At 36.7% G+C, this 12355-nt stretch overlaps 1 protein-coding gene across 1 annotated transcript in view; it reads left to right on the top strand.

Annotated features, from left to right (window-relative positions):
• The first annotated feature begins 6 nt into the window (after nt 1-6).
• CDK19 (cyclin dependent kinase 19) overlaps nt 7-12355 on the top strand; it is a 173344-nt gene continuing 160995 nt past the window's right edge. Inside the window, exon 1 of the mRNA XM_077780044.1 lies at nt 7-151. Within this exon, the coding sequence (XP_077636170.1) occupies nt 24-151 (128 nt within the window). The 5' untranslated portion in view covers nt 7-23. The remainder of the gene's footprint in view (nt 152-12355) is intronic.

Genomic DNA, 12355 nt, shown 5'->3' with positions numbered 1-12355 from the left:
TGCCTCTATGGGGAAAGCAGACAATGGATTATGATTTCAAGGCGAAGCTGGCGGCGGAGCGGGAGCGGGTGGAGGATTTGTTTGAGTACGAAGGGTGCAAAGTGGGACGCGGCACCTACGGGCACGTCTACAAGGCGAGGCGGAAAGATGGGTAAGAGCAGGGGCGGGGGGAGTAGGCTCGCTCGGGTCCTCGCCCTGCCCGCGACCGCGCGGGATGGGTGGGTTGGAGCCGGGTCGGGCCGTTCCCGAAGGGCGAGGCGGAGGTGGTCGCGGGGCCGCTTCCCAGCGCGGACTGAGGGACGCGGGTTCTGCCGGCTCCCCCCGCGCGGCCCCGTCGCGCCCCTCGAACTCCCGCGGCGCAGCCCAGTCGGGAGGCGTCGGTCCCGTCCAGGAGGGCGCCTTCCGCGTGCACGGAGCTGGCGGCGGGACTCGAGTTGGGACCTCGGATGGAGGTGGAGTTTGTGGGGTCTGGTCTCTTGGGGAGACACCGAGGGCTGGGAGAGCTTTGCCGAGTTGCCGCTCTGGCCCTGGGCTGGTGACGGTCGTTGCGGAACTTCCAATCGGCTGAGCGCCTCCCGGGGGCGGCGGTTTGAAACCTCGCGGAGGAGCTTGTCGGGCGGTAGAGCGCTGGGCTGGGGTCCTAGCCAGACTCTAGGGTCTGACCCACCGCGCATCTCCGCCCTTGGGGCCAGCCAGCCCATTGGCTTCTCAGCGCAGTCCCGCATCCCTGTCTATACCCGCGACTTCTGGATCCCTCCTCATTCGCCCCCGATTCCGCTTTTTCAACATTCTGAATTCCGCACTTTACCTCGAATGTAGGACCTCCTCGGATTCTAACCGCGTTTTACCCGCAGAACTTCATAGTTCGCCTAGTTCTTTGGTAACTCGTTTCCCCCCCCGCGTTGGGTATTATTATGCCCTCCACTCCATCCTCTGGCTAAAATGACTGCGTGCTGAGGTTTATCTAGCACCTAGATTATCCGGAACGGAATGCAGAGTGACAGAGATCTGGGCCTGAATCTTTGTTTACCTGCGAGTTGGGACAGAACCTTAGTAACCTCTTAGGAAGCCTTTATTGATTGTTTTCTTTGGGGAAGGCGAGCTGGATTATGTTTTGAGAACGCCTTTCCTTCGTGCTGTAGGGCAGATGGGCTCTAGGACAGGTGGAACCAGCTGCCTGCGAAGGGTAGGTTTAAACCAATCACCTGCTCGCTGCCCTTCCCGGGAGGAATTCTCCTCCCCCAGAGTTAGCGAGCGCCGGAACATCTACCTGTCCCGCTTAGATTTCAAAGACGGTCAAAATCAAAAACTATGTGAAAGAGAGTTTTTAGCAACGTAGCGGAACATTTCTGAATAAAGTGAGTATCAGTCACAATGACATTAGTAAGGTTTGAAGTGCCGCACGTTGTGAGCACTCTTGTAATTTACATAGTTGACCTACGAACTCTGTCTAGGACGTAAGTTAAGGTGTGCTAATTTCATAGAGAATGAAAAAAGCACAACTTTACAACATAAAGTATGGTGAAAGTCACCAGGTACTATACACGTGTAAAGGATTGTTACTGCAAGTAGTTTTGGTTTTTAACTGAACGGGCCCCACAGTAGTCAGTTGTAAACTTTTCTCATAATTCTTTTAGTTAATTGCCAGGTGTCCTTGAATGAGTATCTTTGAGTGTCAGGTACTATAATTAACTTGTATTTTGTTTTTGCAATATTTACTTGTTATACTAATGTTCCTGTGGGAATATTATCAGCTATATCTGGGGAGAGCACATCTAGTTTTACTGTTTGGACATTGGCATTACAAAGCAAATTATAAGTGGTGTTTTTCATACCCTCATGCTAACTTTATAATGTACTTTATTTGAATTTTTTAAAATGTACTTTTTTTTTGTTAAAATAACTTCCTTTTAGTAGGCAACTTTTGAGAAAAATCTTCTGAATTGTATTTTGATAGCATGGGATAAAACAAAAAACAGATAATTTAATTCCTGCTTCTAATTGTTCTTTTTGAATATTTTCCCCTCTAATAAAGTTCTTGATTCGACTACATTTTCTTCTTGAGTGAAATTTGTTTGATTAGAATTAATAAAGTTTTAAAAAATTTTTTTAATGTTTTATTTATTTTTGAGAGAAAGAGAGACAGTGTGAGCAGGGGAGGGTCAGGGAGAGAGAGGGAGATACAGAATCCAAAGATAGGCTCCAGGCTCTGAGCTAGCTGTCAGCACAGAGCCCAGTACGGGGCTTGAACCCAGAAACGGTGAGATCACGACCTGAGTCGAAGTCGGACACTTAACCGACTGAGCCACCAGGCACCCCAATAAAGTTTCTTTAATAGAGTAAGATCAGTTTGTGTATCTTCAAATTATGCTTTTTAAAGAAACTTTTAGGATCTGCAAGCATTAGTTGATATCTCTATATTCTAAGAAAAAATCATTATAAAGGTAGGTTTTCTTCGACCAAGGGTCTATTTGAGATTTGAGGCTTTTTATTAATAACAGATCTCTTGTGGGTTGGTAGGATTCCGTTTTATGTTTATTGATACCAGCGATTTTAAAGAACAAAACGTTTTTAAAGTTTTTAGTGATGGTTCTAAATTGTGATGCAGATTTGCATAGTAAAGATTTTACACTCTGATCATGGTTAATTATAGTTTATCTCTTCCCAGAATTTATTTTGGTTAATTCAGAAAAAAATGTGCTATTTTAGGGAGCAAGAAAGAAATCACATGCGAACATTTAAGAGAAAATATTCTGATGTATATAATGTAGCATATAACAAAAAATCATTCAGGTCTTTTGAAGAAACACTGGAAGAAGCAACGTAACTTAAAAAAACAACTCAAAACACTAGAAAAGCCTCTGCTTATAGTTTAATACTACAGCTTAAAAAAACCTTAAGTGATATTTACATTGAAATAAATACTTTAACTTAGGCTATGTTAATTATACTACATAAATTCATAACAGTGGAAATGAAAGATTACATTTGGGTTTTTCACCTTTAATAAAAATATCATTTGTTCTTTTTGTTTTGAAGGAAGAGAATCTTTTGACCCAAACATCCTTTTTAAATAAAATCAGTCGTAAGTGTTATTCCTGACAAACACGTTCAGAATATTTCTAGACTTTTTTGTATGAGCAAGAATTTGTAATAGTTTTCCTTTTAACATTTGTAAAAAATGCATGACAGTTTATGGTTACAGATCTCAAGACTGTATTCCTCAAATTTGAAAAACTTTGTTTTGATTGATAAAGGAATATTGTTAAAAGGTTCTTTTGTCAGTAAGAGATTCAAACCAACATGACTCCATAGGGTAATGTTATGTCTGAAAGCTGCTATACCCAACAATACTACTATTCAACTTTGCAGACATTCATTTAGTCTTTTGAACCACTCCAATAAAAGATTGCTCCTTTTTGAGATGACTTTGAAAGATACTTCGTAATTGAAAGTGAAATGGCAGACATCTTAACAGTTTCAGTTTTGCCTTAGGGTTTCAGATGAGTAGTGGTGACTATACATCTTAGTGTATAAAGTTTTAGATGAGTAATTGGTGATTACACATCTTTATGTCATAAAATCCTTTACAAATAAATGTAGGTACATAAGGATACATACAGGTAAATAATAGGTATGGTCCTATGTGCCTGGCTTTGATAGATTTTTCATATTTGGTTTGTAGTTAGATGGTTATATTTGCATTTGTTTTGAGGGGGAAGTCTACAAAGATTAAAGATGTAGCAGTGTGATCGTAGCATTTTAGAACTTTCAAGATCATTTAGTCTCATTTCTTTACAAATGAGGAAACCAGAGCCTTTAGAGGTTAATTGTCATGCCCATGGTCTCACAGCGAAGACCAGCCTCACAGAAGTTACAAGACCGTAATCCAGATCTCGTGACTTGAGTTGTTGCATTTTCTAATGTGTCTTCCTTCTTAATACCATAGGGGGGAAAAAACCAAAAAGGCCATGTTACCTCCAATTTTTACAATCTTACTGTATAACCTTTTTCCATGCAACGGATATGTCTACACTAACAAATATGGAAAAGGGAAACTATGGCATGGCTATTAAAAAACGTACGAGTGCCGGCCTATAGATTCTACCATGTATAGTTGCTTCTCTGCATCAGGTTTCTCTTCATTCTCGTCGTTACTTTTGGCCACCATTTTTTCTTTCTTTCTTTTTTTTTTTTTTTTTTACAAAATAGTTTGTCAAATTAGACCATTTTTTCATAGTAGCTGAATTGGTCTCTGCTGTCAGGTTAGTCTCTCCTCATGATAGTCCAAGATCCATGTTGCTCAGGGTCATTTTCCTGCAAAATAAAATCAATCGTGAAACATCCTGGAAACTGTACATTCTCTATGGTTCATACCATCACATCCAATCTTAATTCCTTTGGCATGTAAAGCATTTGCATTAGAATCCTAAAGTCCTTCTTTAGAGCCTTTATATTTGCTACCATCTCCCTTCTTTTTTTCAGAGTGTTCAAGCCATGTTTCTGTAGCATTTTTTAGGACTAAGTCCTTTTTATGTCTTTTTTTTTATGTTCAAAGTAGAATGGCATTGCTCTGCCATTCCTCCCTCTCTTTTCTACTCACTCCTATAAACTTGGCAATCTCCTGCTCATACTTCAATACTCTATTCAGATAGCTTTTCTTTTAGAAGCCTTCCTTTATTCACTTTATTACTTGTGCTTCTGCCCCTCTTTGTTCTTAGGTGTATAATGTCACTATAAGTAATATTAATCTGCCCCATAAACTATTAGCTACAAATTGGTCATCATTTATTTCCAGAGTCTTGTATAGAGTTAGGCATATAATAGATACTCAGATATTTTATTAAAAAAAAAAAGCACTACATTGGCAATACTGCCCTGATGCCACTAATTGTTTTTGAAAGCCTGAAATGTAGTGATGTTACATGAGATAAGTGGTTAAATGTAAATAATTTTATAGCACTAACTAGGTCGAGTGTAAGTTTTTCTCTAAGAAATTATATGCTGCTTTTTAAGACAGTTGATATATTTCTTTTAATAGATTGATAAGGAACGTAGGTAATTTTTTTTTAATTAAGCATTTTTCTCTTTTAGGGCAGCTCTTGTAAAATTATTAGATTAGAGAAATCTGTTCTGTGCTTTTACTAGCTATTTTATAGAGATGCTTAGAAAATGTCAGCATTCCGGGCACCTGTATGGCTCAGTGGGTTAAGCATCTGACTTCAGCTCAGGTCATGATCTTATAGTTTATGAGTTGGAGTCTCATTTTGGGCTCTGCGCTGATAGCTCAGAGCCTGCTTAGGATTCTCTCTCTCTCTCTCTCTCTCTCTCTCCTCCTTCTCCCTTGCTCTTGCACTGTTTCTCTCTCAAAAATAAACATTAAAAAAAGTAGACATTTGAACATATTTTAGGAAATTTATTGATCTTATGGGTTTATGTTAATAAATTTAGTATCTTTAGCATTTAGTAAATCACTTGATCTTAGCCAAAAGGCCGAGAAGTGATGGCACTTAGTAAATCAAATGGACATTGGTTTATGTTTAATTTTTTTTTAATGTTTTATCCATTTCTAGGAGAGAGAGAGAGACAGCGTGAGCAGGGGAGGGTCAGAGAGAGAGGGAGTCACAGACTCTGAAACAGGCTCCAGGCTCTGAGCTGGCAGTCAGCACAGAGCCCGACGCCGGGCTCGAACCCACGAACCGCGAGATCATGACCTAAGCGAAAGTCGGATGCTTAACCAACCAAGCCACCCAGGCGCCCCGACATTGGTTTATGTTTAATTTGGTTCTTCATTTATGTAGTGCAAGAACTTTTTGAAGCTGAAGGAAAAGACATAAGTTCAGTGAAATTTGATTAGAGCAGTGGTGGACAAACTTTTTCTACAATGAGGCAGTTACTAAATATTTAGGCTTTGGGGGGCATATTGTATATGTTATAATTACTTGAATCTGTTGTTGTAGTGCCAAATTATCCATAGACAAATATATAAATGAACACAAATTAGAATGGCTGTGTTTCAGTATAAGTTTATTTACAAAAACAAGTGGTGAGCCGGCTTTGGCAAGCAGGCTGTAGTTTGCACTGCTTAGTTGACCAGTCCTTAGTCTAGAGCAGTGATGTCCAGTAGATCTTCATGCAGTGATGAAAATGCATCTATGCTGTAAAGTGTGGTGGCCACGAGGCACATATGGCTCAAGGAATGTGATTACTGTGACTGAGAATCTGGCTAGTAGCTGTGATAGTGGACTTGGGAAGTTTAGTTTTTGGAACAAGTAGCTTAGCAACACATTTATAATTTAAAAAAAATTTTTTAAAATGTCTTTATTTTATTTTGAGAGAGACAGAGAGGGAGTGGGGGAGGGGCAGAGAGAGAGGGAGACACAGAATCAGAAGCAGGCTCCAGGCTCTGAGCTGTCAGCACAGAGCCCGACACACTTGAACCCAAGGACTTTGAGATCATGACCTGAGCCGAAGTCAGATGCTTAACTGACTGAGCCACCCAGGCGCCCCCACATTTATATTTTCAAATCCACGAAGTGACCTTTTAATTTTTTAAAAAAATTTATTTAAATAATCTCTACACCCAATGTGGGGCTGGAACTCAGGACACTGAGTTCAAGAGTTGCATGCTCCACCAACAGAACCAGCCAGGTGCCCCCGAAGAGGCTTTTTAATAAAAATATGTAAATAACGGTATGGACAAACGATATAGGAACGCTCACGTCTTTTTTTTTTTTCCTTTTCTGCCCAAACTTGGGAAAAGCTCATGTCTTTTAAGTTATAGCAGGAATTCTGAGGCTGCAACAGTTTGATAATGCAAACCACTATTCAAATTCAAAAACTGTCAATTTGGTGAATGGAATCAAGGATATTTGATCACTTTTTCAAAAAGTATTTTGTTAAAAACAAATATGTGTTCAGTGAGTAGTAAGTGCATGTGCATAAAAAGATGTACAATGTGATAGTAAGCCTTCCCTTTCCCAGCCACCCTTTTCCCTTTCTAGAGATAGCCATTCTTGGTTTTCTGTTTTAGAGATTTTCTTGCCGTGTGTGTATTTAATGGTAAATAGTAGTTTACTGTACATTTCTCTAATTTCCTTAACCTTAAATGTAATTTGAAGATCATTACATAATTGATATGCAGAGATGCCTGGTTCCTCTTAATAATAGTTTCATTGTATTCCATTGTATTGACTTACATAATTTACTTAACTATCCTCTTGATGGACATTTAGGCTATTACCAGTCTTTTGCTAGTTTTAACACTGTAGTGAACTGTACCTACCTAGTCGGTGTAGGTGTAGTTTTTGTGCGTATTTGTATAGCTAATTTAAACTCCTATAAGCTATTTACCTTGGGAAGTACTGGCTTGAAATAATTTGCTGATATGGTGATTATGAGACATAAATCACTAAAGATTGAAGACAATGGGGCTGAGAATAAGGAAGAGAAAGTTGAAGGCTTTAAAAATAATTATTCATACATAAAAATGAGTTCTAAATCATTCGTTTCCATAAGAAATACAAGTTACTGTTTTAACAGCACGGGAAAGGCTTGCCTCTGAGTTTTATGGAAGTAAAAAGTAGATCTATGGAAAGGTTTTTTGGATATGGTCGTCAGTATTGATGAATCAAAGAATTTTACTTTTGTGTACTATGTGTTTGGACTGAATTTGCTGGGTAAAAAAAAATGTTAAACTGCTCATTTTGCAAAATGCTTAACTTAGTGTAGTGAGGTTTAGACATGAATTTGGACTGAATTTGCTGGGTAAAAAATTAATATGTGATGTTAAACTGCTCATTTTGCAAAATGCTTAACTAGTGTAGTGAGGTTTAGACATCAGTATAGAAGACTTGAGGGCAATATATTACACTTTGAAATTTTCTCGGTGGTAAATGATGAGAATAAGACTGCTTGGTTAATGTCTATATAAAGATCAACCTGTTGTCTTGTGACATGGGACCATATAATGTTAGTGCTGCTTTTGGATTCCAAAACAAAAGGACAAGATATTTTTTTTCCACAGAGAGTATTTTAATATTTTAAATTATTAACATGACTATTTCTTTAAAAAAACAGGTAGTTTTTAAGGTCTAGAACCATGAAGAGGTAACTGACAAAGCTATTTGAAGATATTTGTCCATTTATAAATAGCTGGTAGTTCAACACTTCCTGTAATAGCCCTTTTGAGCATGCATTGTGCAGGATAAAAGAGAGTCTCAAGAGAGAAGACAGGATGTAATTCAGGATACAAGTGTGCAGCCGTAGTTTTTTTTTTTTATTGAGGGTTTGAATTCTTATCCAAAAGTGAGTGGGTGATCAAAGAGAAGTAAAAACCTATAAAGTCCTTAAATAATTGGTGTCCTTATAAAATATCTTTAATTTCTAATACAGGTCTTTCTAAAGGAGAAACACACCCTCCTTATAGAAGCTTTAAGCCTGTTGTATGTTTTCTACCTAAAAATATTATTTCTGTGAGCTTGTGGCTGATGATCTCAGTTACAAGTGGTACGTGATTAAGAACCAGATTTAATTTTGTTTTTATTGTGACCACAGACCAAAACTGTGTCATTGCAAACCGTTTGCAGATATTTGTCGATATTTACATTTAGACAGAAAGGTGAGTCCTTGGCTGCTGGAAAAATATGGTAAAACTTTTGCCTTATAGGTGGGTTACTTGCATCTTTCTGTAGGAAAGTTATTTTCCTTATGATTGTTAAGTAAGCTCACTTATAAAAATACCAAGTGGAAAAAAAAGAAAGTACTAAGTGGTCTGAGGCACAAAGTATGTTGCTTTTTACAAAAGTTAGTTTCCTTTTTCTCTTTCCCCTTTTTGCAATGTAATTATTGCAATGTAGTTATTGCATTTATTGCATTTTAAGAGTGGCTTAGACACTGAGTGAATTCAGTGCAAATTAAAAAAATTAAAATTTAATCCAAATTAAAATTGGATTTAGGTGCAAATTAAAAAAATGTGAGCTTCTTTTTTTCTGAAAAATTATATGTAATTTGAACTTGTGTAACTTAAAAAATCACAGTTCTATTACCTAATTTCTCAGCAATCTTTTGATCTGTGTATTTGTGCCAAAGTGGAAATATTTTTATTTTTATGCTATTAAAATTTATCGGATAATAGTTGTACATGATTTAAAAAACTCTAATAGTAAAACTGTTTATATAATTAAAAGTCTTCCTTCTCTTGTCAACTCCCAAACTTCCCTCATTTTTCAAAGATAGCCAGTGTTAACTATGTTGGTTTTACGGTTTGCTGGTGCTTATCAGTATAACTTTAAGTAATATACATATAAAAATAATATGCATATAATTCTGTGTTCTGATTTATCAACTTTAGGCACTTTTTGTCAATTTTCCATTAGAAAAGCTGAGCAATTTCCCATCTCAATATTCAAATTTATTACCTTTGTTATTTTACATTTTTTGTGGTGCATCCTTTTACAACTTTAAATCACAAACTTGAATTTTTTTTTTTTTATTTTGATTTGGTTCCTCGCTAAACGTGGGGCTTGAACACAGGACCCTGAGATCAAGAGTCACATGCTCTACTGATTGAGCTAGCCAGGCACTCCATTAAACTTCTTTGTCCTTTTCCCTCTTTCTTTAAAAATTTTTTTCATTCTTTTTTTTAACAGTTTTTTAAAAGTAATCTCTACACCCAACAACATGGGGCTTAAACTCACAACCCTGACATGAAGAGTCACATGCTCTACCAGCTGAGCTAGCCAGCTGTTCCATTAAATTTTTTCTTTTTTTATACTTTAAAAAAAATAATAATTGGTATCCTTATAAAATAGCTTTAATATCTAATGTAATAAGTCTTTCTAAAGGAGAAACACACCCTCCTTATAGAGGCTTTAAACCTGTTTTTCTTTAAAAAAATTTTAACTAATCTCTACAGCCAACATGGGCTTGAACTCATGACCCTGAGATCAAAAGTCGCATGCTCTATAGACTGAGTCAGTCAGGTGCCCAAATTTCTTTTTTTTGATTTGTCAGTTTAGATACTATTTGTTGTTTTCCTGATACAGATATTAAGGAAAGTAATATATTTCTCTTACTCTTTTTCTCCGTCTCCCAATTTTTAAAGAAAACTCATATAGCATGCTGCTTTTTGTCTGTGAGTTGATTCTAAAAAGCAAACATTGAATACCATTTAACAGCCTTAAAATATTATGATTATGAAAGTATTTGTTGTGGGATGAATTAGTATATTGAGACCCATGGAGAAGGAAATGTAATCTTGTGCATTAAATAACTGCTGCTTATTTCAGGTATTAAGGCCTAATGGGTCTTCTTAAGTTCTTTTGCCCTTCAAGTATTCTGAATCATACTTAGCTAATAGTACTTCTTTATATCTCTTAGGTGATTTTTCTTGGATTCTTCTTTTCTTTTTCTTTTTTTGGTTCAGTTAAGGACATCTTTTTTAGTTGCTTTTTCATTTGGGTTTGTGTACATATTCAGAGTTCTTGTGTGTCTGATAATGTTTTGACCTCCTACTTGATTAATAGGTTGGCTGAATATAGAATTTTATATTAAGAATAATTTTTGAGGGGTCCCTGGATGGCTCAGTTGGTTAATCATCTGACTCTTGATTTCAGCTCATGTCATGATCTCATGGCTTGTGAGTTTGAGCCCTACATCAGGCTCTGTGCTGATGGCGTGGAGCCTGGTTGGGATTCTCTGTCTCCCTCTCTCTCTCGTTCCGTCCCCTGCTTCCTCTCTCTCTTTCTCTCTCTCTCAAATAAATAAATGTTTAAAAAATAATAATTTTTGTCTCAGAACCTAAAACTATTGCTTCATTTCTTCTAATATTTCTTGTGCTTATGGGAAGTTTCTTTATTGGAAGCTTGTTTTTTTCTTCTCTGGAATCTCAGGATTTTTTTACCTTATGCATTCTAAAATTTCGCCAAAGTCTACCTAGAAAGTATAGGTTGGGGCACCTGGATGGCTCAGTCGGCTAAGCCTTTGACTTCAGCTCAGGTCATGATCTTGTGGTCAGTGAGTTCGAGCCCCACATTGGGCTCTGTGCTGACCGCTCAGAGCCTGGAGTCTGATTTGAATTCTGTGTTTCCCTCTCTCTCTGCTCCTCCCCCACTCACACCCTTTCTCTCTCTGCTTTTCAAAAATGAATAAATATTAAAAAAAATAAAAAATATAGGTTTATTTTTCTGATTTATGTGGTCTGTTTCCTGCATCTTTAACAAAGTATTTATATTTTTTGAATAGATAACTTATTCATATAATTTGAACTTCACAGGTAAAAAGTAGTATTTATTCCAGTTGGACTCTTCCTATCTGATCTACGATTTCACTCCCCTTTTCCAATCCTTCTGGTTTCTTAGGGATCTTTCATTGAGCTTTCTCTTTTGTCTTTGGTTTAGGGCAGTTTTTATTTCTTGTTATTTATTTATTTTTCCTTTTTCCTCTGTTACCTCTCTTGTTCTCTTCCTCAAATATACTTATTAGCAAAAGTTGACATTTTAGGCTCTGTCTTCCATGTCTCTTAAATTCATTTTCAAAAATTGCAACTCTTTTTTTCTTTCTACATTCTGGAAGATTTTCTTTATTGAATCTTCAAGATTACCAATTTGGTCTTTAGTGGGGGTTGCTATTCTTCTATTCAGTGTAAGCCTAACTGCCTGAGTTCAATAGGGCATTGGTTTAATAAAGTAACAAATTCCCTATTAATATTTAACCTGTTTCCAGTGTTTCTTTTTGTGTGTATCATGTACTGTTTTCAGTTTTTCCTTCTTAATATTTTTCTTACGATCTGAGTGCCAGACAAAGATAATGGAAACATTTTTCTGTTTTCATATATAGAGAAATTATATCGGTTTTACTGTTACTTTAATATAATAGTAAATTCTCAATATTCATCTATTCACATATTCATCAAATATCCATCCCTGTTCAAATATCTATCCATCTATCCTCCATCTGTCTATTTTCTATCCATCTGACTATTACCTCTTTTCATCTGTCTTCATTTTTCTGGCTATTCACTCATTATTCCATTGTTTACTATTTATCATTTGATTCCTTTCCATGAGCCAAGTATTGTGGCATAGATATGAGGATAGAAGGATAAATGAGATGTCATCTCAGACTGCAAAAACAGACTGGAAATATTTACAACAAATTGCTAATAGTGATTATCTATAGGAAGGAAATATGGGTTGAGAGGAAGACTTTTTGAAAAAAGCATATACTGTTGTATTAGTTTAAAAAATATCTAACATATTTTTTACTATATATATTATTAAAAATAATAAAACATTGAAACTGTAGACTATATATAACTTATGCGGAACAGGCAAATATCTTAAAATTTTTTATT

Source organism: Crocuta crocuta, unplaced genomic scaffold (assembly GCF_008692635.1).
Source record: "Crocuta crocuta isolate KB4526 unplaced genomic scaffold, BGI_CrCroc_1.0 scaffold147, whole genome shotgun sequence".
In the NCBI taxonomy this organism is placed as follows: Eukaryota; Metazoa; Chordata; class Mammalia; order Carnivora; family Hyaenidae; genus Crocuta; species Crocuta crocuta.
Note: the sequence above shows the minus strand (reverse complement) of the source record. Positions and strands in the feature narration are given on the sequence as shown.